The sequence below is a fragment of the Magnolia sinica genome, chromosome 3 (assembly GCF_029962835.1).
Source record: "Magnolia sinica isolate HGM2019 chromosome 3, MsV1, whole genome shotgun sequence".
NCBI lineage: Eukaryota > Viridiplantae > Streptophyta > Magnoliopsida > Magnoliales > Magnoliaceae > Magnolia > Magnolia sinica.
Window position 1 is genome coordinate 66,505,891 of NC_080575.1, and position 26,653 is coordinate 66,532,543.

The window sequence follows — 26,653 nt, forward strand, 5'->3', positions numbered from 1 at the left end:
TAAAACTATACCCATTCGTGGTTCACTATGCCATAATAATGGAAATAATTTGGAGGATGAGCGTTACCCTATACACTATTTCCAATCATATCATCTACCTTAATCACAAATGGAGCCTAGTTTTGGGCCCTTGGCCTCATATGGGGTGACACCTAGTGGTTAGGGTCGATTTTACATAAACCTCATTGTGGGTCCGCCCAAGCCACCACCCAATTTTGACCAAATGTAGTGGAATAATAATTACATCAAAGGTAGCTTTTTTAAAACCTTTTTCAAGAAGGTACGAGAATGTAAATTCTAGGTTAATTAGGTAGTCTTTTTTTTTTGGAAAAATTTCATTTATAATTGTTGTTTTTCAATTCGGATGTGTGGCCATACATGTTATAAATAACTTGAATTCGATCAAGCATGTATGATTAGGAATTGTGCTAGGTATGTCAAAGTTATACTCAACTCATATAGATTGAACGCTTGTAACCATAGGCACTGAACTAGTTAAATTATGATTAGACGTGTGAAGGTTGATATGACTATTTAGCCACTGACATTACAACGATCATGCGATTTAGAAGGGGAGGGTTAGTCTTTCAAAATAGGAACTTTTTACCTTGTACTAATGACTTTTCATTTAATCAAGATAGTGTTTTAGGTTCTTCAGTAATGCAATGATGAATAAATAAGATTAAAAAATTATGGTTAAATCATCAATTTCATTAATCAAAGAAGATGACAAGTACAATCAAGGAAGGAAAATTAAACTAAGCAGAGAAAACAAAGATAATCACCTGTAACTGCCTGCATGGACAAAACAACTGAGGTGTGCAGTCTGCAAAATGCAACTGGAGTGATCTACCAAGTAAGAACTCAGTGATCCATGGATCCAACGACAAAGGTTGTAGATATTTAATTTACTTCTAAAGCATACTACAACGATGATGTTGGACAGTAGTGGATCTAAGTTAAACTAAGGATTCTGAACTTGCTGCACTATGGCTGGACAGAAGTAGAATATCTAAGTTGAGAAGCTAAAATTAGGCTAAGCACCATTGTACCGTAGAGATTGATTGGTTGTGTGGTGAGAGCCTGGAGCTCTTCATCGAATGCTAATGGACTTGGAAGGGTGGTGGTTGAGTTTAGATTTCTTTATTGATCCTCGAAGGTAACCAGACGGTATCCTAGTAGGATTCAAATTCTTTATGCCATCATGATCTGACATCCTAATTCAAGATGGATTCATCTTCCAACCTTTTGTAGTCTCCAAAAAAGCACCAATTGTGTCAGAGAAGTTTTCCTTTTCAGCATGATTGTGTGAGATAGTCTTGCCATGTGTATCCTAGATTGCAAGATATTTAGCATTGGCAGGACTTTAAGCAACTTCTTTGCAGACATTGTAAGTTACATGCGCCGCTCGTGTGACGATCACATGTCCTTTAAACAATATCCCTTTTTTTTCTCGACCACAGATGTACGTACGACTCTAGGTTGTGCTGCTTTTGGTAGGCTACATGCCGTCGAAGGATGTAGATCATAGATTTCTCGATGCACGAGTAAAATTTGCCTCCCGTCATTCATACGACAGTGCTGGCACGTGGTGGCATCTCAATAGACAACGTGGACTGTGCCAATCTAGGTGTAAACAATAATAACTTCATTTTTTCCATAGAGTGCTTGCTCCAATATGATCCTCGGGTCATACTCTATCCATACGGTCCTCTTAACCCATGATTTGATCATTCGAACCATTCGTCTAATGGGACCTGCCATGGATGGATGGTGGACCTACCCCAAAATATCCCATGTTGATGGCTAGGACTCCAATCCAAGAGATTTCCGGGGCATGCCCTAACCATGGTGGATCCCATTAGGTCAATGGTTTGGATCAACACACCATTATCAAAAGCGAGCGGCCAAAAGACACGTACATCCTCAGAAGGATCCCTCACCCAAACATAGCAAGAGACAGATGTGACATGGCTGTATTTGATTGGCCAGCAGGTGCTTGTCTAATATGGCCACATAAAGCCTGTTGGAAAGTTGTTCAGTCTAAGTACATACCTGATCAGGTCTCATATCTAGCAGAAGCTTGTGAACCAATCAAATTCTACCACGTCATGTTCATCTCACACTGTGTCGGGGTGGGGGTACTACCTAATCTGCCTCCATCCTCATTGGCACGTCAAGTTAGCAACAAGTTGGATGGGCCCAATCTGGTAAAGGTCATGGGGCCACACCTGAAATGAATCATGCCCTATAGTTAAACTACCTTGAGATGGGTCCCAATTTCAAGCTTATGGATTGGTGGACCCCTATTTGGACCATTTCCAGCCATCCAAAATCAGAACAGATAAAATTCAAAGTATTGTACCCTATTTCTAGCCATTTTGAAAAAAGCCAATAAAATGGTGACATGTGGCATCGCATGAGAAATAAGAGGTGGATGAAAAGATCTTCAAGATACTTGGTGCGCTTTTTGCGGAGCCATAGCTGGCGTAAATCCAAATTTACATGTCAGTGGCTGGTCGACGAAATGATGTGATCGAGTTGGTCTAAAAGTTGAATGAGTGAAGAGAGAAACGTGATTGATCAATTTGAGATACAAAAAGCGACCGAAAGGAACAAAGCTTGGGCAATAGAGGAGGAACAAACCACAAAAGATAAACGTAACAAAAAGAATGATCTGGAAAAAGGCTTTTCAACTATTGTAACCGTTATAATAATGGAAGAAAGATCTGGAAGAATAAGCCGTGCAACAGAACTCTATAAATAGGAGAGGAAATCTACAAAGCTTCTACGAACCAATCTCCAATATGACAATAATTAATCAAACAAATTTATCTTTTATCTCAACTTATCCTAGGAGTAGCAATAATCAAGTAGCAGTAATTCTTAGTTATAGTCCTTAGTTGTAATTCAGTCTACGCTCATATGCTAGATTTGATCACTATCCAATATCACGCAGTTCTTTCAAGAGACGCATTCTTGCAGTTGCTCATAGTGACCGATTGTGATTTTTTCTTTTATTTGATTGCACTGATATTTTGAAAGTCTTTTATTATTGAAGACACAAAGCAACCCATCTTCGGAGGAAGAACCTCACTCTTCGATTATCGCCTGATCATTACAAAATTCTGCAAGTGGCTAAGTAAGCGGCCGACCTTCTCAGAAACTAGTCATATATGTTCATATTAGACACATCTACTTATTTTGTCAACTGGGGTCGAAGTTGATTGGTTTTGATCGAGCCGCTTTATCGATTCTGGCAAGATGGCCCACATTACACGACAGAAAAAAAAAAAAACCAAAGGTGCCACCACAAAGTCGCCTGTAACAGACATGTCACTGCCTAGCACATATGATCTAGGCAAAAGGTGATCCACATCATAAAGTTCACTCGGGATAATATGTGAGCCACATCCTTACATTGAGTCAGATGGGATCTGCTTCAGTAGTGACCCTCCAAAAAAAAAAAAAAAAAACAAAGTGGTGACCCTCCAATACCCAGCTCAATACTAGTTGGTGCTGGAAAAGCTTTGTGGGCCCCACCATGATGTATGTATCTTATCCACGAGGGGATGGGCCTAAAGATGTGGTAGATCCAAATCTCAGGTGGATTACACCACATGAAATAGTGGTGATTGAATGTAAAAATATTCCTTAATTAAAATTAATTTAGGAGTGGTGTATGTGCTGAAAGCAATAAGTGATGCACTTGGAATGAGGTAATAAGTTGCTTTGTGTGTTTTTTTTTTCTAAAAATAAACACTTTGTCCATTCGCTGTGTGATTTGATTCTAGAAGCGGCTCCATTTTGACTTGGCAAAGTCTTGTGGCCCCATTATGATGTATTTGTTATATCCACATCATCCGTCTAATTTTCCAGATTATCATAGGCATGATCCGAAAGATAAGGAAAATCCAAAATTCAAGTGGACCACACCATAGAAAGCAGTGAGGAGAATGACGTCCACCATTGAAACCCTCCTAGGGTCCACCATGATGTTTATTTTCCATCTGACTTATTCATAAGGTCACATAAACATGGATGAAGGAAAAACACAAATATCAGCTTGATCAAAAACTTGTGGCCCCCAATAAATTTTCAATGGTGGTATTCAATCTCCACTGTTTTTTGTGGCGTGTTCCACTTGAGCTTTGGATCTATCTCATTTTTCGGTTTGTGCCCTAAAATGATCTGACAAAATGGATGGAGCCTATGGATTTAGCACATATTATGATAGGGCTCACTTAACTTTGCTACGTCAGGATGGCACCTACCTTGATGTTCTGTTCTATGCTACCTCCATCCAAGTATGCCAAGACCGGTGCTTGAGGGGGTGTAACCCTGTTAACACATTAGCTGATGTTATCCTTGAAATTAGGGCTCACCTTGATATATATGTTGTATATCTACATTGTCCATTATTTTTTACAACTCATTTTAAACTATGATCTAAAAATTAAGTAGATCTAAATGTTAAGTGGACCACACCACAGTAAATAGTGGTCAAGAACACTGGCTATTAAAAACTTCCCGAGGCCTGGTGTAATGTTTATTTGCCATACAACCCGTTGATAAGGTCACAGAGATCAGGACATTCAATCCCTACTGTTTGGTGCACTTGAGATTTTGATCTCTTCATTTTCAAGTCAATGGCATAAAATGAGCTCTAAAAACTGATGGATGGCATGGATGTGGAACACATACATCAAGGTGGGCTTACTTTGATGTTTGTGAGAAATCCACCCGGTCCATTCATTTTTACATATCATGTTAAGGCATGGGTCCATTAGAATTGCTAAATTTCAGACATTTTTTACCAAACAAATTTATTTATTTTTGATTCGGTGCTAAATTTCAGTGTTTAAGAATTTTTTTCAGACAGTTTATCAAAGAGGCATTCTAAGCACATATCAATACTTAAAAATTCAGCACACAATGGATCCAATACTTAAATCAATTTCAATCTTTTTTTTTTTTTTTTAAATTCCGTTTACCAAACGCACCCTTAGACCAACCGCTGTCCAATGATAATGGTTTAGCCCAGCTGATGAGGGGATCATCATTGCTTTCATCCCGGGTGATCTTCAAGGTTGGGCCCAACACCTTTTGCACAACTCCAATGTTCAACACAAGTGATACATATTTGGGAAAGAAAGAGTGCACAACGTGGTGTAAGCATAAATATTTTGTTTAGGAAAATAAAAAATTCAAGTTTGCAAGTGGAGCTAGCAATGGGCCAGGCAGCCCTACCAGGGCTTAAGACTCTCATAGACTTGTCCTGATGGTGTGGCTCAGGTTTGCAATCTACACCTGTTGTCCGGGAAGGGCCGGAGACAGGCCAGTGATGAATGGTCTGGGCCGTTGGCCCAGTCAAATCCTCAAGTGGGCCACCGTTAATAATAATAATTAAAAAAAAAGAAAAAAAGAATGGAAGAATTAAAAACACTCGTGACCAGTACGTGTAGTTGAAAAACATCGGATAGGGATCATGTTTCTATGATTCAAACCATCCATCTAATGGGATTCGTAAATGGACGATACAAAAAATAAAAATAAAAAAAAAAAAAAAAAAAAAAACTTAGATTGATCTATTTTCAAACCGTTGATCATTAAAAAAAAATTATTTAGGAATTGTTGAAAGCCTGTAAATTTTATTAGCAGTAAAGAAGTGCAGGGAACTCACAAGTGTTGTTTGGATTTTTTATTTTTTATTTTTTTATTATTTTTTTAAAAATTCACATGTGAGCATATAATATATAATACTTAGCCCAATGCTAGCTGCGCACAAGTTCTCGTTGGAACGTCCAAACCAAAGGACGGTTCAGATACTCCAGCAACCTCTGGAATTTTCACGTGATTGAAAAGCCACACGTTATGGCTTTTGGAATTTCCACAATTTCCACGTGTTGTGGCCGGTGGAATTCCATCCATTAGAACTTGATTAAATGTAGTTAATGGAATGAGGGCATATTAGGTATTTCACAGTAGGTGCAAAAGCATATAAAAGGCACATTGTGTATCCGATTACAGCAAGTGTGCAGCAAGAGCGCAGCGGTGAAATATTTACACCATTTGAATTTCTAAATTTCTATTTGTTTTGATCTCTCTTCCTTCCTACAAAATCAGTTTTTCTAAGTTGTTTTAAGGCTTTGTAAAGCCGATAAATTTGGTTTGTACAGCCAACAAACTGGTATCAGAGCAAAACGATCTTGTGGGACCAGGTATAGTTTGAAGGTTCAAATTGTGTGATCAAGGTGTTGCCACTGGTACGTCAAGAAAAAAGGCGTTGTTGATCCGTGGTGTGAAGAAGTGATGGCGTCCTCGATCCAGCCGCAGATTCCAAAGTTATCTAAGGATAACTATGAAAACTGGTGCATCCAGATGAAGGCTTTGTTAGGATCTCAGGATCTATGGGATATCATCAGTGACGGGTATGTAGAACCTATAACGGAGCAAGAAGCTTCTTATTCTGCCGAACAAAAGACAGCTCTCAAAGATCAAAGGAAAAAGGACAATAAGGCTTTTTTTATATATCAAGGGTTGGATGACTCCACTTTTGAACGAAACGCCGAAGCTACAACATGCAAGCAAGCATGGGAGAGTCTCAGCACCATATTCAAAGGTGTCGATCGTGTCAGGAGGGTTCGACTCCAAACCCTTAAGAGCTGAGTTCGAAGCTGCACATATGAAGGAAGGTGAGTCCATTTCAGACTATTTTTCAAAATTGCTAGTGATAGTTAACAATTTAAAAAGAAATGGCGAAAAGTTTGAAGATATTCGGGTAGTAGAAAAAATACTCCGATCTCTCACAACCAAATTCGAACATGTAGTTGTGGCCTTTGAAGAATCAAAGGACTTGGAAAACTTGTCCGTCGAAGAGTTGATGGGATCGTTGCAAGTGCATGAGCAACGAATGCAGAAAAATAACGCATCGACATTGGAACATGCCTTAGAATCTAAGCTGACTCTAAATGACCAAAGTAGTGGTCATACAAATCGTGGAGGTCGCGGCACCAACACTAATGCAAGAGGACGGGCACGTGGATATCATTTGAACCATTCACAAAATCAACAGAAATTTACCAATTTCCGTGGAAGAGGGAATGGTAGAGGCCGATCCGTACGCGGTCGCAGAAATATGAGAAATATTCAGTGCCAGAATTGCAACGAATTTCGCCATTATCCCTCTAATTGTTGGAGCAAGCCAGTGGATCACGATGAACGATCCAACTATGCTGAAGCATCGAGTCATGACCAGGAAGACTCTACAGTGCTCCTTGCACAAGCGAAAGCATGTGATCGACCAGATGTATGGTATCTCGACATAGGTGCGAGCAATTACATGTGTGGGAACAAAAACCGATTTGAAGAACTCACAGGAGTTCATGGTGATGTGACATTCGACAACTTGTCAAAGACACCGGTGAAAGGTAAAGACAAAATCAAAATCTTTCAGAAGAATGGTGTTCCAAACTACATCTCCAATGTGTACTACGTGCCCAACATGAAAAGTAATATACTGAGTTTCGGACAACTCCTCGAAAAAGGGTATGTTATACACATGGAGAATTCTTCTCTTTCTGTAAGAGATATGCATGGACATTTGATTACGAAAGTCCAGATGACGAAGAATCATATGTTTCCGTTCCATATAAATACAATGCTCGAGAAGTGTTTTTATGGAAAAGCAAAGAATGATTCTTGGACATGAGATCTTTGCTTTGGCCATCTAAATTTCAATGACCTGAAACTTCTGTCGTCATCAAGCATGGTGCATGGCTTGACTACCATTAAAGCTCCAGAACAAGTGTGTGAGGCGTGCACACTTGGGAAACAGCAAAGGAACTCCTTTCCGAGTGGAGTATCCCAAAGAGCAAGAGAACCGTTACAGTTAGTTCACACTGACATCTGTGGACCATTAGAGTCAATCTCTCTTAGAGGTAATAAATACTTTATTACCTTTATTGACGATTTCAGTAGAAAATTGTGGGTGTATGTAATCAAAGAGAAGTCTGCTGCTTTTACTATTTAAAAAAATTTTAAGGCCTTTGTTGAAAAAGAAAGTGGTCTTAAAATTAAAACCCTTAGATCTGACAGAGGTAGAGAGTACACCTCAAATGCCTTTCAAGAGTATTGCAGGGATCAAGGAATCAAGCAATAGCACACTGCAGCCTACACGCCACAGCAAAATGGAATTGCAGAATGGAAAAACCGTACCATTTTCGACATGATAAGGACTATGCTGAAAGAGAAAAGTCTACCGAAGAATTTCTGGGCAGAGGCAGTTGCATGTACTACCTATCTGCTCAATAGGTGTCCGACCAAGAGTGTCAGATTCAAGACACCGCAGGAAGCATGGAGTGGATATAAGCCAAGCGTAGCGCACCTAAGGATCTTTGGGTGTGTCGCCTACGCTCAAGTTCCAGAAGTAAGAAGAAAGAAGTTTGATGATCGTGGTGAGAAGCGCATCTTCATCGGCTACAGTGAAGCATCGAAGGTGTAAAAGCTCTACAACCCACTAACTAACAAGGTGGTGGTAAGTAGAGATGTGATGTTCTGCGAGGAAGAAGCCTGGAAGTGGAGCCAGGAAGATTCGGCCAAAGGAAATCATGTCAAGGTCGAAGAATATGGAGAAGAGAGGCACGTGAATCAGGAGAAGACACCCACATCACCCCTTTCGGATCGCAGAAGTCCAGGAATACGTTCCATCTCCCCTGGAAGTACTTCATCAAATCAAAATTCAGTCAGCACGTCTTCGTCCAGTTCTCCCTCACCCATGGCTTCGATCAAAATGAGAAGCCTCAACGATATATACGCCGAAACTGAGGAAGTAAATTTGTTCTGCTTATATGCAGACCACGAGCCTCTTACATTTGAGGAGGCTGTAGAAGAAGAATGCTGGAGGACAGCTATGGAAGAGGAGATCCAGGCCATTGAGAAGAACCATACATGGGATCCAACTTTACTTCCTCAAGGCCAAAGAGCTATTAACGTCAAATGGGTGTACAAGATCAAGCAAAATGCTAATGGTGAGATTGATCGCTACAAGGCAAGACTTGTAGTAAAGGGTTACAAATAGAAATACGGGGTGGATTATGAAGAAGTCTTCGCTCCTATTGCTCGCCTTGATACTATGAGAATGATTATCTCCCTTACAGCCCATCATAGTTGGATGATCTACCAACTGAATGTGAAATCTGAATTCCTGAATGGAATTCTGGAAGAAGAGGTCTATGTTGACTAGCCTGAAGGTTTTGTTGTTCAAGGGGAGGAATACAAAGTATATCGACTGAAGAAAGCCCTTTATGGGTTGAAGCAAGCTCCACGTGCTTGGAATGCACGTATTGACAACTATCTTTAAGAGAACGGCTTCGCCCAATGTCCATATGAGCATGCAATTTACATCAAGAAGAATGCTCATGGCAAGATGCTTATAGCATGCCTGTATGTTGATGATTTGCTGTTTATAAGAAACAACAGACCGATGTTTGAAGAATTCAAGAAGGCCATGTTTAAGGAGTTCGAGATGACCGACAAAGGTCTGATGTCCTTTTTTCTAGGCATTGAAGTGAAGTAACAACATGATGGCATCTATATATCTCAGAAGAAGTATGCCAAGGAATTGCTTGAAAAGTTCAAGATGGCCGATTGCAATGCCGTAAACACGCCTGTAGCAACGGGCTTAAAACTGACAAAGGACGGAGAAAGAAGAAGCGGTGACTCGACTATGTTCAAGAGTCTGATTGAAAGCCTAAGGTACCTTACAATCACAAGGCTGGATATCGTATACAGTGTTGGACTTCTATGTCACGCCCCAAACTCGGAAACCGGGCTCACAAAATTCCCGATCGCCGAATCCGGCGCCGACAGCCTCCGTAGAATCCCATTCTCGGCTCCCAGCGCCCATACGCCAGGTTCCGATCCTGGGATGCTACAAGGAGGATTTTCAACATCAATTTGATTCGTAATGAGCATAACCACAAGCATAACCCACGAACAATAACCACAAGAACACCATCACAAAATCCACTATGAACAAAAACTTTAAGTACAAGGCGAATAAAAGGGGAAATACAATATACTGAAAATGACAAAACTCCAAAAGCTCCAGAAGACTGCTGCACGCTCCGAGCTCAACGCTGCTGCAACCTAACGCCACCTGCACGCATCTATCGTGCATAAGCTTACAAAGCTTAGAGGGTGGTGAAAGTGTGTGTAAGGCAAGTGCCAAGTATACAATATCATAGTAATGCGAAAATATGCGGTAAGTCCATGAATGCTATTAGCTATAATAAAGCTATGTGATGCAAGGCATGAATGCTATCGGCCATATCAAGACCATGCGATGCAAGATGCAGCTCAAGCATGCCAATCCTCATGTCAATACAGTTATCAGTCTGGATAATCACCGGGGTCTAGTACACTCTATGCCAGCTTGCCGTCCCTATCCGGACGCACAACTGGAAGAGCGAACGAGACCTCACTATCCGCCTGCCAATATCGGGCCCGGCTCGTCGATAGCGGACCGATTCCTCAAGCTGGTCAAACTCAACCTAGAAATTGCCCCCTCACTCAGGCGGGTAAGGTCACACCCCTTTCCAACCGACCACGACACAGTGGGAGACGCGGCTTCCTGGTATTCGGCCCTCATGCGCTCGTACATCCACTCGGTCTCGACGTTGGAGTCATCCTCTGGTACCATCGGGTTTAGGGATTTTCACCCAGGGACATCTATGGCGCCCGTATGCTAGAACCAAACATTTCCGGTATCCAATCCAGCCACCCACGATGTGTCTGTGGAGGCTATGGCCCTGGTGTCGCTAGGGCATACAGTAACTACAATCACACAATGCAAGTGCATGAGTCACACTACCAGTCATGCAATAGTCCTGCGTAAACCATGCGCTCATGCAGGGCAACTCCGCCTATCAGGGAGCTCGTAACAGTCTGCCCGAAGGCATATGCTATGATCAATCACTCCTCATACCAGTCATACATATGATGCGTATGATAATAAATCATGGATCTATACTAAACATGCATATAGGGATGGGCTCTGCGTATCACAGAGATGGGCCTAGACGGCCTGCAGAGTATAAGTATGGACCTATCAGTGGGCCTTAAGGAGTGTGACAATGCGGACATTTAACCAACATTATCCTTACAATGTGGACGTCAAACCAACATTGTTCCCAAGGCATAGCCCGCCATAAAGTACCATTACACAAACCATAGGAAATCACACATTGCAATGGACCAATATACATCTCATTAGGCCTCGACCCATAGTTCTCAGATACATCAAATGGGCCATCTCATATGGGCCTTATATAAATCAAGTGGGCCGCATTAGTGGGCCTTATGTACATTGCAATGGGCCATAACCCATGGGCCTTTAAATACTTCAAATGGGTCGAATCACATGGGCCTTATGTATATACCAAGGTGGGCCTCAACAATGGCCACAAATACACATCCAGGTGGGCCTCAACAACGGCCACAAGTACACATCAAGTGGGCCTCAATAACGGCCATATGGTTGAACAACTTGGATGCAACACATGCATCATGGTGGGGCCCATAAAGGCCCACCATCATATATATATATATTATATAATATTAATATATGTAAATATATACAATATTATATATAATAATAATATAATATTATATATATATATATATATATATGTATGTATGTATGTATATCCACACACACTCACACAAGTGCACACACACCCACATGCATACACACGTGCACACACGTGCACACTCACGTGCAGCAGGGAGGGGGTCCCACCGTCCAGGAGGACGGTGCGGACGAACACATACATCAAGTAGGCCCCACCGTCCGTCTGGACGGTGGGCATGTAACACATGCATCACTGTGGGTCCCATGTGAGGCCCACCATAGCGTTTATCTTCCAACCGATCCGTTCATAAGGTCACACGGGCCAGGGTGAAGGGGAACAACAAATTTCAGCTTGATCTGAAACTTCTGTGGACCCAGAAAGGGTTTCAATGGTAGAGTTCAATTCACACTGTTTCTTGTGATGTGGGCCGCCCGAGCGTTGGATTGGCCTGATTTTTAGAGGGGGTCCACGTCAGATAGTGGCCCACCAAATGGGCGGTGTGGATACAAAATATACATCATGGTGGGGCCCACGGATGGAGCCGTGGGTCCCTGCCTCTTGGCCGCCCGTTGTTTTACTGAGAAGGCAGTGGGCGTACTAGCCGTCTTTATATATATATATATATATATATATATATATATATATATATATATATATATATATATATATTTATTTATTTATTTTTTATTTTTTTTGAAATCCATGATCTTGGGGTTTTTCGAGTGCGGGGCCCACATCAGGTGGATCCGTCCCAACTATCAATTGCTGGGTCTCAAAACAAACCCAACGAGCTCAACATTGGGTATTTTTTTCGGAGTACAGAGACGGTAGGGTGATTTTTTACGGTAAAGAAGTTGTTTTCGTATGCTCTGGCCCACCAAAAAAATTGGATTAGTCCCATCCTTAGGCTCAACGCCTAAAATGATCCCCTGAATGGGATGGACGGCGTGGATTAAGCACAAACATCAAGGTGGGACCTGCATGAGCGGTCCGCCCCAAAACCCAAAGAAATTTCCCTTTTTTTTTTTTTTTTTTTTGGTTCAGCCAACGTCCAGCGTCCCTGGACGCTGGACGGTTTTGGGCAGTGACTATACAAGGTGGGCCCTGCTCTGGTGGACCACCAAGGATGAATGGTGTGGGTTCAACGCATATGACGTGGGCCCCTCTTACCGATGGCTTGGATAAACCACATACTTAATGTGGGGTCCATCCAAGTGGACCACATGGCCACATCATTATCATATGAAAGAAAATGAAAAAGAGAGAGTGAGAGAGAGAGAGAGAGGGAGAAAAAAAAGAGCGGGACACACGTGTGATGGAGGGACCCCGACATTATGGGCCCTCCCTTGCATCCAATCATACACAAAAATAATCAAAGTGGGCCATCGGCCACATCTTTGGGTCCCAAGTGAGATCCACACCATTGATCGGTAGGCCTCACTTGGCCCATCATAAAAATATGAAAACTAGCCTATAGGAGCACCCACCGGTTGATCTCTTCGGTCCGTTGGAACGCCAATGTCCTTGTGCTTCACTTTGATGTAGAGGATGGGAGATGAATGGCTAAGATGGAGGATCTTGGGAGAGGGAAAGTGAGTCACACAACACTCTTTCTCACACTTGAAAAACCATGGACATGGGATTTTTTTTTTCTTTGTTGCTTTGAAAAAATGAAGGAATGAAAAATAAAGGAGAGAGGGAGAGATAAGAGAGAGGGAGAGTAGCTTAGGTAGGTAATGATGACTTGTAAGAGAGGGTGGCTAGCATTAAATGCTTGTAAGAAGGGCTAAGGGTAGGGTGGCTAGCCATAAGTACTTGTAAGAAGGGATAGGGGTAGGTAGGGTGGCTATAGCTAAGGTAGGGTGGCTATAGCTAGGGTAGGGTGATGTCATCGTTCTCATAATTTCCTAGAGATTGGTGCCACATGGAATAGGTGGCCCCCGCAATACGCGGTCCACGGTCATTATAATGCATGGTCCCCAACTTATGATCTAAGCGTCGGTTTGACGCACAAGACGCGGCATTGGAACCGCAGCGACGGAGCGGTCACAATAGTATAAGTCTTGGATTAATTCGACTTAAATCTACAAAATACGACTTAGGGTTATGCGCAAACGTTGATTATACGTCGCAGTTGCTGGAATTCGTCGAGAAGGATCGCGGACATCGACGGAACAGTACGGTACAGGATACGGGTCTTACAGCTCTCCCCACCTAATAAAAATTTCGTCCTCGAAATTTACACTACCATCGCAACTAAACGTGACTCGTAAAAGGATAGGGAACATAACATCATGTATGATCAAAACACAGTACAACATACATCAAACATCAAAAGACGGGGATGACGCCCATGAATCTCAAGCTCTAACTCTCAAGACGCATCATCCATAAGCAATCTAGCAAGATGGTGTAGGGGCTAAGTCACACGAATCATCGACGACTGCTCCTGATGACTGAGGGTCCTGCTGAACGGCATAAAATCTGCCCTGGGCCTGCTGGGGAGGTGCAGGTCCCCTCTGAGGCCTCTGCTGCTGCGGGAGAGGTCCTAGAGGCTGGTGCAGCTGCTGAGGGGGCCTCGGTGGTGGAATCTGCTGTCGCTGCTGCTGCGGAGGCTGTTGCGGTGCTCTCGGCTGCTGTGGTGCTCTCGGCTGCTGTGGAGGCTGCTGAGGTGCTCTTGGCTGCTGCTGCTGAGGTCGGGGACACTCCCACCTACGGTGTCCTATCCCACCACAACCATAGCAGGTATCAGAAAGCTGTCTCTGAGGTGGTGCTGCTGGGGGTGCCGTCGGTGCTACTGGTGCTCCGGCAGATGGGTGACTCCTAAACCTCTGCGGTCGTCGATGCTGCTGTGAGCTACTGGAGGGGGCCTGCCTCTTCTGACCCCTCCTCTGATCTCGGTCGCTCTATCCGCCGGCCCACTTGGCCTCATAGATCTGAGCCCTCCGCACTACCGCCTGGAAGGTCGGGAGCTCATGTCCAATAACACGGCTTCGAAGACCGTAACATAGGCCGTTCTCGAAACGGCGGGCCTTTCGCCCCTCATCATCAACCATATATGGCGCAAACCTCGATAGCGCCACAAAACGGGCCGCGTACTGCGCCACGGTCATGTCCCCCTGCACCAGAGTCTCGAACTCCAGTGCCCTCTGACGTCGAATGTGGTCAGGGAAGTACTGCTCCTCGAATCGGTCGATAAAGTCATCCCATGTCCAGACGTAATCAGGTCCTGCAACACGGGTAATGGAGGTCCACCAATGCTCGGCCTCGCCCTGGAAAAGGAATACTGCCAACCGGACTCGATACTGGGTCATGCATGATATAGTATCGAAGATCTTCTCCACATCGGAGCGCCATCTCTCTGCTGCAGTCGGATCTGGCTCGCCCTGGAAACGTGGAGGATCAAGCCGTCTGAACTCGCGAAGAAGAGCACTCGCACGCTCCTGCTCTGCCTGCTCTGGTGAAACAACTGGGCGTCTGCCCTGCCCCTGAAGGGCAGCTGTCACAGCCTGTAACATCTGATGTAACTGAGAGGCGCTAACAGGCACGGTCGGATCCGCACCGATATTAGGTGAAGGAATGTCATCCTCAGACAGGAGAGCAGGGATCTCTGGGGGTGGAACGGGAGGCGCAGGTGGTAAAGCTGGAGTCTCGGGTGGTAGAGCGGGGGTCAAACGGGTCGCTCTTCTAGGCGGCATGTCCTATGAAAAAGATAAGGCACCAATCAATCTTGAGAATCGCGCGCTAATGAACTCAATCGATATGTTACGCACTCGGAACCTAATTGTCCTAAGCTCATAACAAACATGTGATGTTGTTCTCGGTTATTCCCAAGTTATGCTCTGATACCAACTTCTGTCACGCCCCAAACTCGGAAACCGGGCTCACAAAATTCCCGATCGCCGAATCCGGCGCCGACAGCCTCCGTAGAATCCCATTCTCGGCTCCCAGCGCCCATACGCCAGGTTCCGATCCTGGGATGCTACAAGGAGGATTTTCAACATCAATTTGATTCGTAATGAGCATAACCACAAGCATAACCCACGAACAATAACCACAAGAACACCATCACAAAATCCACTATGAACAAAAACTTTAAGTACAAGGCGAATAAAAGGGGAAATACAATATACTGAAAGTGACAAAACTCCAAAAGCTCCAGAAGACCGCTGCACTCTCCGAGCTCAACGCTGCTGCAACCTAACGCCACCTGCACGCATCTATCGTGCATAAGCTTACAAAGCTTAGAGGGTGGTGAAAGTGTGTGTAAGGCAAGTGCCAAGTATACAATATCATAGTAATGCGAAAATATGCGGTAAGTCCATGAATGCTATTAGCTATAATAAAGCTATGTGATGCAAGGCATGAATGCTATCGGCCATATCAAGACCATGCGATGCAAGATGCAGCTCAAGCATGCCAATCCTCATGTCAATACGATTATCCCTGGATAATCAGGGGTCAGACACTCTTGCCCTTGGTCCCTATCCGGACGCCCGGAAGAGCGAACGAGACCTCACTATCCACCCCGCCAATATCGGGCCGGCTCGTCGATAGCGGACCGATTCCTCGAGCTGGTCAAACGCCCCCTCACTCAGGGGGTAAGGTCACACCCCTTTCCAACCACCACGGGGAGACGCGGCTTCCCGGTATTCGGCCCTCATGCGCTCGTACATCCACTCGGCTCGACTTTGGAGTCATCCTCCGGTACCATCGGGTTTAGGGGTTTTCACCCGGGACATCTATGGTGCCCGTATGCTTAAACCAAACATTTCCAGTGTCAATCCAGCCACCCACGATGTGTCGTGGAGGCTATGGCCCTGGTGTCGCTAGGGCATACAAGAATTACAATCACACAATGCAAGTGCATGAGTCACACTACCAATCAATAGTCCTGCGTAAACCATGCGCTCATGCAGGGCAACTCCGCCTATGTGAATGGTCTGCCCAAGGCATATGCTATGATCAATCACTCCTCATCAAATACATATGATGCGTATGATAATAAATCATGGATCTATACTAAACATGCATATAGGGATGGGCTCTGCGTATCACGGAAATGGGCCAGACGGCCTGCAGAGTATAAGTATGGACCTATCAGTGGGCCTTAAGGAGTGTGACAATGCGGACATTTAACCAACATTATCCTTACAATGTGGACGTCAAACCAACATTGTTCCCAAGGCATAGCCCGCCATAAAGTACCATTACACAAACCATAGGAAATCACACATTGCAATGGACCAATATACATCTCATTAGGCCTCGACCCATAGTTCTCAGATACATCAAATGGGCCATCTCATATGGGCCTTATATAAATCAAGTGGGCCGCATTAGTGGGCCTTATGTACATTGCAATGGGCCATAACCCATGGGCCTTTAAATACTTCAAATGGGTCGAATCACATGGGCCTTATGTATATACCAAGGTGGGCCTCAACAATGGCCACAAATACACATCCAGGTGGGCCTCAACAACAGCCACAAGTACACATTAAGTGGGCCTCAATAACGGCCATATGGTTGAACAACTTGGATGCAACACATGCATCATGGTGGGGCCCATAAAGGCCCACCATCATATATATATATAATAATAATATAATATTATATATATATATATATATGTATGTATGTATGTATGTATATCCACACACACTCACACAAGTGCACACACACCCACATGCATACACACGTGCACACTCACGTGCAGCAGGGAGGGGGTCCCACCGTCCAGGAGGACGGTGCGGACGAACACATACATCAAGTAGGCCCCACCGTCCGTCTGGACGGTGGGCATGTAACACATACATCACTGTGGGTCCCATGTGAGGCCCACCATAGCGTTTATCTTCCAACCGATCCGTTCATAAGGTCACACGGGCCAGGGTGAAGGGGAACAACAAATTTCAGCTTGATCTGAAACTTCTGTGGACCCAGAAAGGGTTTCAATGGTAGAGTTCAATTCACACTGTTTCTTGTGATGTGGGCCGCTTGAGCGTTGGATTGGCCTAATTTTTAGAGGGGGTCCACGTCAGATAGTGGCCCACCAAATGGGCGGTGTGGATACAAAATATACATCATGGTGGGGCCCACGGATGGAGCCGTGGGTCCCTGCCTCTTGGCCGCCCGCCCGCCAGCCGCAGGCGCTGCCTGAAACAATCCGCCCTTATATATATATATATATATATATATATATATATATATATATATATATATATTTGAAATCCATGATCTTGGGGTTTTTCGAGTGCGGGGCCCACATCAGGTGGATCCGTCCCAACTATCAATTGCTGGGTCTCAAAACAAACCCAACGAGCTCAACATTGGGTATTTTTTTCGGAGTACAGAGACGGTAGGGTGATTTTTTACGGTAAAGAAGTTGTTTTCGTATGCTCTGGCCCACCAAAAAAATTGGATTAGTCCCATCCTTAGGCTCAACGCCTAAAATGATCCCCTGAATGGGATGGACGGCGTGGATTAAGCACAAACATCAAGGTGGGACCTGCATGAGCGGTCCGCCCCAAAACCCAAAGAAATTTCCCTTTTTTTTTTTTTTTTTTTGGTTCAGCCAACGTCCAGCGTCCCTGTTTTGGGCAGTGACTATACAAGGTGGGCCCTGCTCTGGTGGACCACCAAGGATGAATGGTGTGGGTTCAACGCATATGACGTGGGCCCCTCTTACCGATGGCTTGGATAAACCACATACTTCATGGTGGGGTCCATCCAAGTGGACCACATGGCCACATCATTATCATATGAAAGAAAATGAAAAAGAGAGAGTGAGAGAGAGAGAGGGAGAAAAAAAAGGGCGGGACACACGTGTGATGGAGGGACCCCGACATTATGGGCCCTCCCTTGCATCCAATCATACACAAAAATAATCAAAGTGGGCCATCGGCCACATCTTTGGGTCCCAAGTGAGATCCACACCATTGATCGGTAGGCCTCACTTGGCCCATCATAAAAATATGAAAACTAGCCTATAGGAGCACCCACCGGTTGATCTCTTCGGTCCGTTGGAACGCCAATGTCCTTGTGCTTCACTTTGATGTAGATGATGGGAGATGAATGGCTAAGATGGAGGATCTTGGGAGAGGGAAAGTGGGTCACACAACACTCTTTCTCACACTTGAAAAACCATGGACGTGGGATTTTTTTTTTCTTTGTTGCTTTGAAAAAATGAAGGAATGAAAAATAAAGGAGAGAGGGAGAGATAAGAGAGAGGGAGAGTAGCTTAGGTAGGTAATGATGACTTGTAAGAGAGGGTGGCTAGCATTAAATGCTTGTAAGAAGGGCTAAGGGTAGGGTGGCTAGCCATAAGTACTTGTAAGAAGGGATAGGGGTAGGTAGGGTGGCTATAGCTAAGGTAGGGTGGCTATAGCTAGGGTAGGGTGATGTCATCGTTCTCATAATTTCCTAGAGATTGGTGCCACATGGAATAGGTGGGCCTCGCAATACGCTGTCCACGGTCATTATAATGCATGGTCCCCAACTTATGATCTAAGCGTCGGTTTGACGCACAAGACGCGGCGTTGGAACCGCAGCGACGGAGCGGTCGCAATAGTATAAGTCTTGGATTAATTCGACTTAAATCTACAAAATACGACTTAGGGTTATGCGCAAACGTTGATTATACGTCGCAGTTGCTGGAATTCGTCGAGAAGGATCGCGGACATCGACGGAACAGTACGGTACAGGATACGGGTCTTACATTCTAAGTAGGTATATGGAAGCACCAAAAGAATCACACTGGCTAGCCGCAAAAAAAATCCTCAGGTACGTCAAAGGAACAATGGAATTCGGTCTTTTTTATCCATACGATGATGAAGCAATGCTGTATGGATACTCAGACAGTGATTGGGGAGGTGACTAAGATGAAAAAAAGAGCACCACTGGCTATGTATTCTATCTTGGATCGACTGCTTTCACATGGAACTCAAAGAAGCAAACTGTTGTTGCTTTGTCCACATGTGAAGCAGAGTATGTGGCAGTATCATCCACGGTCTGTGAGGCGATTTGGTTGAGAAACTTACTAAAGGAGCTGAAGCATCCGCAGGAAGGATCCACAGTTATATATGTGGATAATAAGTTGGCAATCGAGCTCTCAAAAAATCTAGTGCAGCATGGAAGGAGCAAGCACATCGATACTTGATACCATTTTCTCAAAGATCAAGTGAAGTAGAAAGTGGTGAAATTGGAGTACTGTCACACCATTGAACAGGTCATGGACATATTCACCAAGGCATTACCGACTGATACATTCAGACGACTAATGTCAATGCTTGGAATAAAACCGGTTTTGGTTTGAAGGGGAGTGTTGGAACGTCCAAACCAAATGGACGGTTCAGATACTCTAGCGACCTCTGGAATTTTCACGTGATTGAAAAGCCACACGTTATGGCTTTTGGAATTTCCACAATTTCCACGTGTTGTGGTTGGCGGAATTCCATCCGTTAGAACTTGATTAAATGTAGTTAATGGAATGAGGGCATATTAGGTATTTCACATAGGTGCAAAAGCCTATAAAAAGGCACATTGTGTATCCGATTACAACAAATGTGCAGCAAGAGCGCAGCAGTGAAATATTTACACCATTTGAATTTCTAAATTTCAATTTGTTTTGATATCTTTCTTCCTTCCAACAAAATCAGTTTTTCTAAGTTGTTTTAAGGCTTTGTAAAGCCGATAAATTTGGTTCGAACAGCCAATAGTTCTCACGAGATCTCATGAGAACTTTTTGAGAACTCATTATACGTGTGATCCCAAAATCTGAAAGGTCGGTAATGCAGCACCCCATGAAAACCCAGGCCTAACTTTTACCCAGACCCAAAACTTTGGTGGGTCATGGCAAAAGAAAACTCTCTTGATTTGCATCTCCCTTTACTATGGCCTACCAGATTTTTAGATAGGGTGAAAATTAGTTCTTGGGGGTTTTATGGGGCACCGCATCACATGGACTATTCGGATTTTAGGCCCATGACATGTGTGTGCGAGTGCACACATGTGCAGGGGAGCATGCCTCGTAGTATGTAAGTGACATCTTTTCCATTGCATTTAAAATCCTAGAAAAAGAAATGATTTCACTTATTCTGTAAACAAGTTCCAGGCTTAACTTGTTTACAATCTAAAATGTCACCATTATTCAAATGACCCCTTAAAGAAGCGGCCAGGGCCAGGGCTTAGATGCCTATTCACCGCACAACTGGATCGGTATAATCTGGCCAATTTTTTTGGATGAGACGCATCCCAACTAGTTCAAAACATGCGCCCTAAGTGATCAAAGTCAAATCAGTGAAAGTTTATACTAACCTCTGGTGACTGTAGGACTTCTAACCCAAAGCTCTCCTTGCTTGCATGGAGGCAAAGCAATGCCCGTTACGGGATCCATTATCTTCGCTTCCGTGTAGGCTGAAAGCCGCCCTACCGAACCATAACGCCGAGTTTCTTCAGGTGAATTTGTCCGGAAAACTGGTCCAGTCGACTCCGTCATTCCATACCCCTTCATCAAAAATCAATTTAACCATCACCATCATCAGAATTTTAAACATTCATTTCATTCAATCTGGACCATATATTCTGCATGCCCCACTCTTCATAAATAAAAAGAAACAAGCTAACCAGGTAATAAGATATAGCTTTCGCCTTCTCTTCGGAAACCCATGTATTTTACAAGCTACACGCTCAAGGTTAAGATTGGCTAATCAAAAGTGATCATGCTTGAGTATCATAGATAGTCCCAGGTGGGGCCACATGAATCGATAGTTTTGATTGTTTATTAAGCATTTTATTTAACAAATGATTTCAATTTGTCTATTTCTTACTTTCCCATAGGGTTATGAGAATCTAATATGTCTGTGGGCCACATGTGAATTTGTAGGCTTTTGGATGGTGTACAAATTGTTTTTTCTAGCGTTTGGCCCAGACGGGCAAACCGAATGGACGGAATGGATGTCAAGCAAACAGCATCGTAGGCCCCACAAAGATCCCGATTCCAGTACGTTTGCAACCTACTCGAGAAAAATAAAAATAAAAATCCGAGGATGGATATGAACAATCCTAACATTGGAAAGCCATTAGTTTGGCTGGTGCATGAGGCATGTTGTTCTACCAATCAGTCCATCCATTTAATGGCCCCTGACATGTATGGCAAATGTCTGAACAAAATACGATTGTCACACATTCCTCACCATCTGGTCAGTGCCATGACGCGGATTGGGTACTACCCTTGCCAGGATGTCGCCGAGATGGATGGTTCTGATAGGGATTCTGTGGGGCTCACTGTGATGTATATATTTTATCCACATGTTCCATTCATTTTAAGACATGAGCCTAAAAAGAGGCAAATCAAAGTCTCTAGTGGAACAAACCACATGAAGCAGTGGTTACAAAGAAGCCTGCCATTTAAACCTTTCTAAGACTCACCATGATGTTTATTTGCCATCTAACCTGTTTAGAAGGTCACATATACTGGATGAAGGAAAACTATAAATATTAGCTATCTAAAACTAGTGTGGTACCAAGAAATTTTCACCAATAGGTATTCAATCCTCACTGCTTCTAAGGCATGGTCCACTTGAGCCTTTAATATGCCTTGTCTTTGAGCTCATGCCTTAAAATAATCTCTCAAAATGGATGAATGGCATGAGTAAAATAAATATATCGTGGTGGCCTGTCTGTACCTTCCGCCTCCCCTGTGTCAAGGGGAGAGCGGATGGGTGTTACTCTCATCGTAGGGCCCAACCCTTATTGTATGTAATATATCCACTCTATTCATTCGTTTTTCCAGCATGTTTTAGAATAAAGTAAAAATAAATAAATAAATAAAAAGCACATCCAAGTCTTAGGTGGACCACACCACAAGAAAGAGCGACGGTTGAACATTAACCATTAAAAACTTCCCAAGGCCCAATGTCAGCAGATCTATAATTAATGTTTATTTGTCATCCAACTCATTAATAAGATTAATAAGAACTGGATGAAGGTAAAATATAAATATTAAGTTGATCCAAAACATTTATAGCCTACAAAAGGCTTTCAAGGGTTATTCACTACTTTTTCAGTGGTACGGCTCACTTGAGATTTGAATTTGTTTAAGTTTTGGGATAACATCCGTAAATTATCTGGAAAAAAAAAAGGTAGCGTGAATATGAAACACATTCATATCAATGTGGGCCCGAGATGGTAAAGGTATGAAGCACATTCATCAAGGTGGGCCCGAGATGGTAAGGGTAACGCCAACTAAGCTGTTACAGATAACAGCTAATATGCTCTCAGGTCAAGGTGGGGGCAGTATTCAATTCATTTCTGTTAAAGCCATGATTTAAAACATATATTATTAAGGGTAAAAAAGGAAAGTTATTTTAAAAGATAAGCTAATAAATGGATGGACTCAGTTGAAAATTAAACCATATAAGTCATCTTCTGGCTACTGACAGTGACATGTGGCCTCCGCATGATATATATGTGTTTGATCGCAGCCCTCTATCCCTTTTTTTAGATGATCACAGAGCGAGAGCTCAAAAGTTAGGGAGATCCAAATCGTGAGTCACCACACCATAAGAAAACAGTGATGACGTTTATTTATCATCCAACCCGTTGATTAAGTCACGGACACAGAGATAAAAGAGAATATAAATATTAACTTAATCCAAAACTTTTGCCACAGTTAAAAAGTTTTAAACAGTGAATGTTCGGTCACCACTCTTTCCATTAAGATTTGGATATGACTCATTTTTGGCTCATCATATAAAATAGTCCGAAAAAAATGGATGGAAGGCGTGCATACGATGTATACATCACGGTGGGCCAGATCACTTTCAGTAATCTTCTCAGTAATGACACTTTCAGTAGGCAATCCGCATCCGGTATAATCAGATTTACAGGTAAGTTGTGCTAAGAAAACCAAAAGAAGACAAAAAGTTCAAATTAATGATGGCAAGACGCCGGGCTGGGCAGGACGCGGATTTCCTGCGAAAGCCTTTCGCAGCAAGTTCCTGCGCAAGGATGCTGGGTGGGGCCTACCGTGATGTTTTTGATCAATCCACCCCGTCCATACGTTTTTATAGCTCATTGTAGTACGTATGATCAAAAATGAGTTGGATCCACAACTCAATTGAGTCACACAAGAGGGAAAATTGGGGAAAGAAATTTATACCGTTGAAACCTTCTTGGGCTCCATTTTGATGTCTATGGGCCATCCAAACCGTTTATAAGGTCACTATCAATAGGATAAAGTGAAAGAACCAAAAAAAAATATCCTGATACAAAACTTTCATGTCCATAAGAATGTTTCAACGGTGCTCACCGAATTCCATTGTTTCCTCTCTTGTGGCTCACTTGAGTTTTGGATCCACCTAATTTTTGGTCACGTGTCCTTAAATGATCTCCTAAAATGGATTTACAGGTAAGTTGTGCTAAGAAAACCAAAAGAAGACAAAAAGTTCAAATTAATGATGGCAAGACGCCGGGCTGGGTTTGGCTTACCCGACTATACACGTAAAAGGTCCATGGCCCGAGGATGGAATATTGATTGGTCCCTGATTTGACTGGTGCGGAATCGAAACTTTGGAAAACCACTCTTTTCCACCTTGAAATTACTCAAGTGTTGATATCGTGGGCTCCACATGCACTAAGAAATATAGGCATGGGAGAATGAAACCAGTGGTGTTATATTCACGAAGCATGTGTTGCCCGAGGATTGAAATGGCATATTAGCTGGATATTAGGCATGTATATAATAAGCCAGGCCATTTCTGGCTAAAATGACTCACGCAGTCATGCTTGCCAAAACCCAGTCCGGCTATTTGCCACCCTTGTGTAAAATGGCCCTGCGCTTCGCTCATTTACTAACCTGGCCCAGTTGGATGGCCGGGAACCTGGCCTTGAACCGCTGGATCAACTCTTTACTGAGCGGCGCCCCGCCGGAGAACAGCCACTCGAGCGACCTCAATCTGTACGGATCCACCGCACCCACCTTCGTCATTGCCACCAACACCGGCGGCGCTGTTGACATGTGCGTGACCTTGAACTCCTCCACCGCCCTCACCATCTTCCCCATCTCAAACCTCTCCTTAATCACCATCGTCTCCCCCATCGCCACCGCCTTAAAGCAGTAGAAGAATCCGATCACGTGGAACAGCGGCGCCGTCACTAGCAACACCGCCGGTGCCGCCCGTTCCTGCCGCCCGGCGTAGATCCCGGTCACTAGTGATATGATATTCCGGTGGGTCAGCACCACCCCCTTGATTTTCCCGGTCGTCCCCGACGAGTATAGGATAGCCGCAGCATCCGACTGGCTGAGCCCATCCGAGGTGGAGTTGACGGCACCGGAGGCGCCACGTGGCGCGATCAGGAAGAGGAAGAGGGGGGAGTCGAGGAGGATGGTGGGGAGGGAAGGAGGGAGCTTGGGCGCGGACGCTGACGTGGCGAAGGCGATAACAGGGCGGCTGAGGTGGATTTGGCAGGAAATCTCGGGAGGGGTGGAGGCTGGATTGCAAGGGGAGACGACGACACCGATGGAGATGAGAGAGAAGTAGAGGACAGGGATGTGGAGTGACGGAGGGGCGAGGATGAGAGCGGTCTGTCCTCGGGAGAGGAGGGGTTTGAGGACGGAGGACAGGGATTGGGTGCGGAGGATGAAATCGTCGTAGGAGAGGGTCTGTCCTGAGGTGGAGTTGACGAAGGCGGGAGATGAAGGGAGGGGAGATGAAGAGAGTAGAGAGAGAGAGTAGGACGCGGAGGAGAGAGGGCGGGAGAGAGGAGGGAGAGGGATTGTTGGACGGATGCTGTGAAAGGTCTTGGTTGCAGCACAGAAGCCAGTGGTGGGGTCGATAGACGGACGATTCGGATTAACGCTGTCCGTGTTCGCCATGAGAGAGAGATGTCGAGAACGAACGAGAGTTTGGTGAGAAGTGAAAAACTGAGCGTGACTTTCCTCTATAACTCGGAAGTGGATTGGGTATTGCCCCCGCTGTCCAGAGCAAGAAACGGGCGGAAGCGGATTGGATCAGTATGAAATTTAATTTTCCTCTTTCCAACTAGGTTACGGTGGGCCCTATGAATTTTTTTTAGGTCGAAAATCATTATCCCTGCTGGTATATTGGTGTGGTCCATTTGATATTTGGACATGAATCAATTTTTTCATAATGCTCTAAGATGATCTAAAAAAAATGTATCAACGGTGTAGATATAATGAATACATGATTGTGGGGGCAATGTAACTATGATCTCCTTTGAACCGTTCGTACAACTGGGAGCTCGAGGAGCCTCAGAGCTCGGCTCCGCACGACACGTACCTACACCAGCTGGTGTGTGGTACACCAGCCAATCCGCTTCCGGCACAGGCTGTCACTACGAGGGGCCCACCGTAACGTATGGTTTCCATTTTTCCACGCTAGGGTATAAGCCAAAAACTGAGGTGGAGCTTGGCTCCAGTGACCCCACCACATGAAGTAGCGTGATAATGAGTCGGACGCGGATTGCGTACTACCCCCGACCGTCCATAGCTCCGAACGGGCACTTCTGTGGGGTGGGCCCACCGTAACGTATCTGTACGTCAAAACCCTCCATCCCTTTTCTCGGATTATTTTAAGGCATCAAAACAAAAATGAGGCAGATCCAACGATCAATTAGACCACACCACGGATGACTCTTGCATTTAACGCAACTGACATTTAATGCTTTGCCAATTTTAATGCAACCAAGGGAGTTGCTTCAATCCACGTAGGAGATTCAACCTACTCATCAATCCTACCTAATCTATGATGAGTCCGGATCCTCTGTTTGCCAAAACCACGACTTTCCTGCTTGTTTCCTCCGTTGCTGTATAGTCATTGGGCCGTCTCAGTCAGCGATGCAAAATCAATGCATTCCACCGTCACACGGTCCAATTACACTACAGCAACCAGATTGACGCAAACATAAGATCTGTATTCATCTAGGATAGGTCAGGTCCAATTGTCTACTCAGGTCATAGGTGTATGATAAGTCAGACCAGCTGTTATCCATTGATT

The 26,653-nt window shown here is 44.1% G+C and overlaps 1 protein-coding gene across 1 annotated transcript in view; it reads right to left on the reverse strand.

The window, feature by feature from the left end:
• LOC131239990 (4-coumarate--CoA ligase-like 9) overlaps window positions 1-25,626 on the reverse strand; it is a 35,521-nt gene extending 9,895 nt beyond the window's left edge. Inside the window, exons 1-2 of the mRNA XM_058237963.1 lie at window positions 24,493-25,626; window positions 20,952-21,141 (exon numbers count right to left, since the gene is read on the reverse strand). Coding sequence (XP_058093946.1) covers window positions 20,952-21,141; window positions 24,493-25,512 — 1,210 coding nt within the window. The 5' untranslated portion in view covers window positions 25,513-25,626. The remainder of the gene's footprint in view (window positions 1-20,951; window positions 21,142-24,492) is intronic.
• Window positions 25,627-26,653: the final 1,027 nt, after the last annotated feature.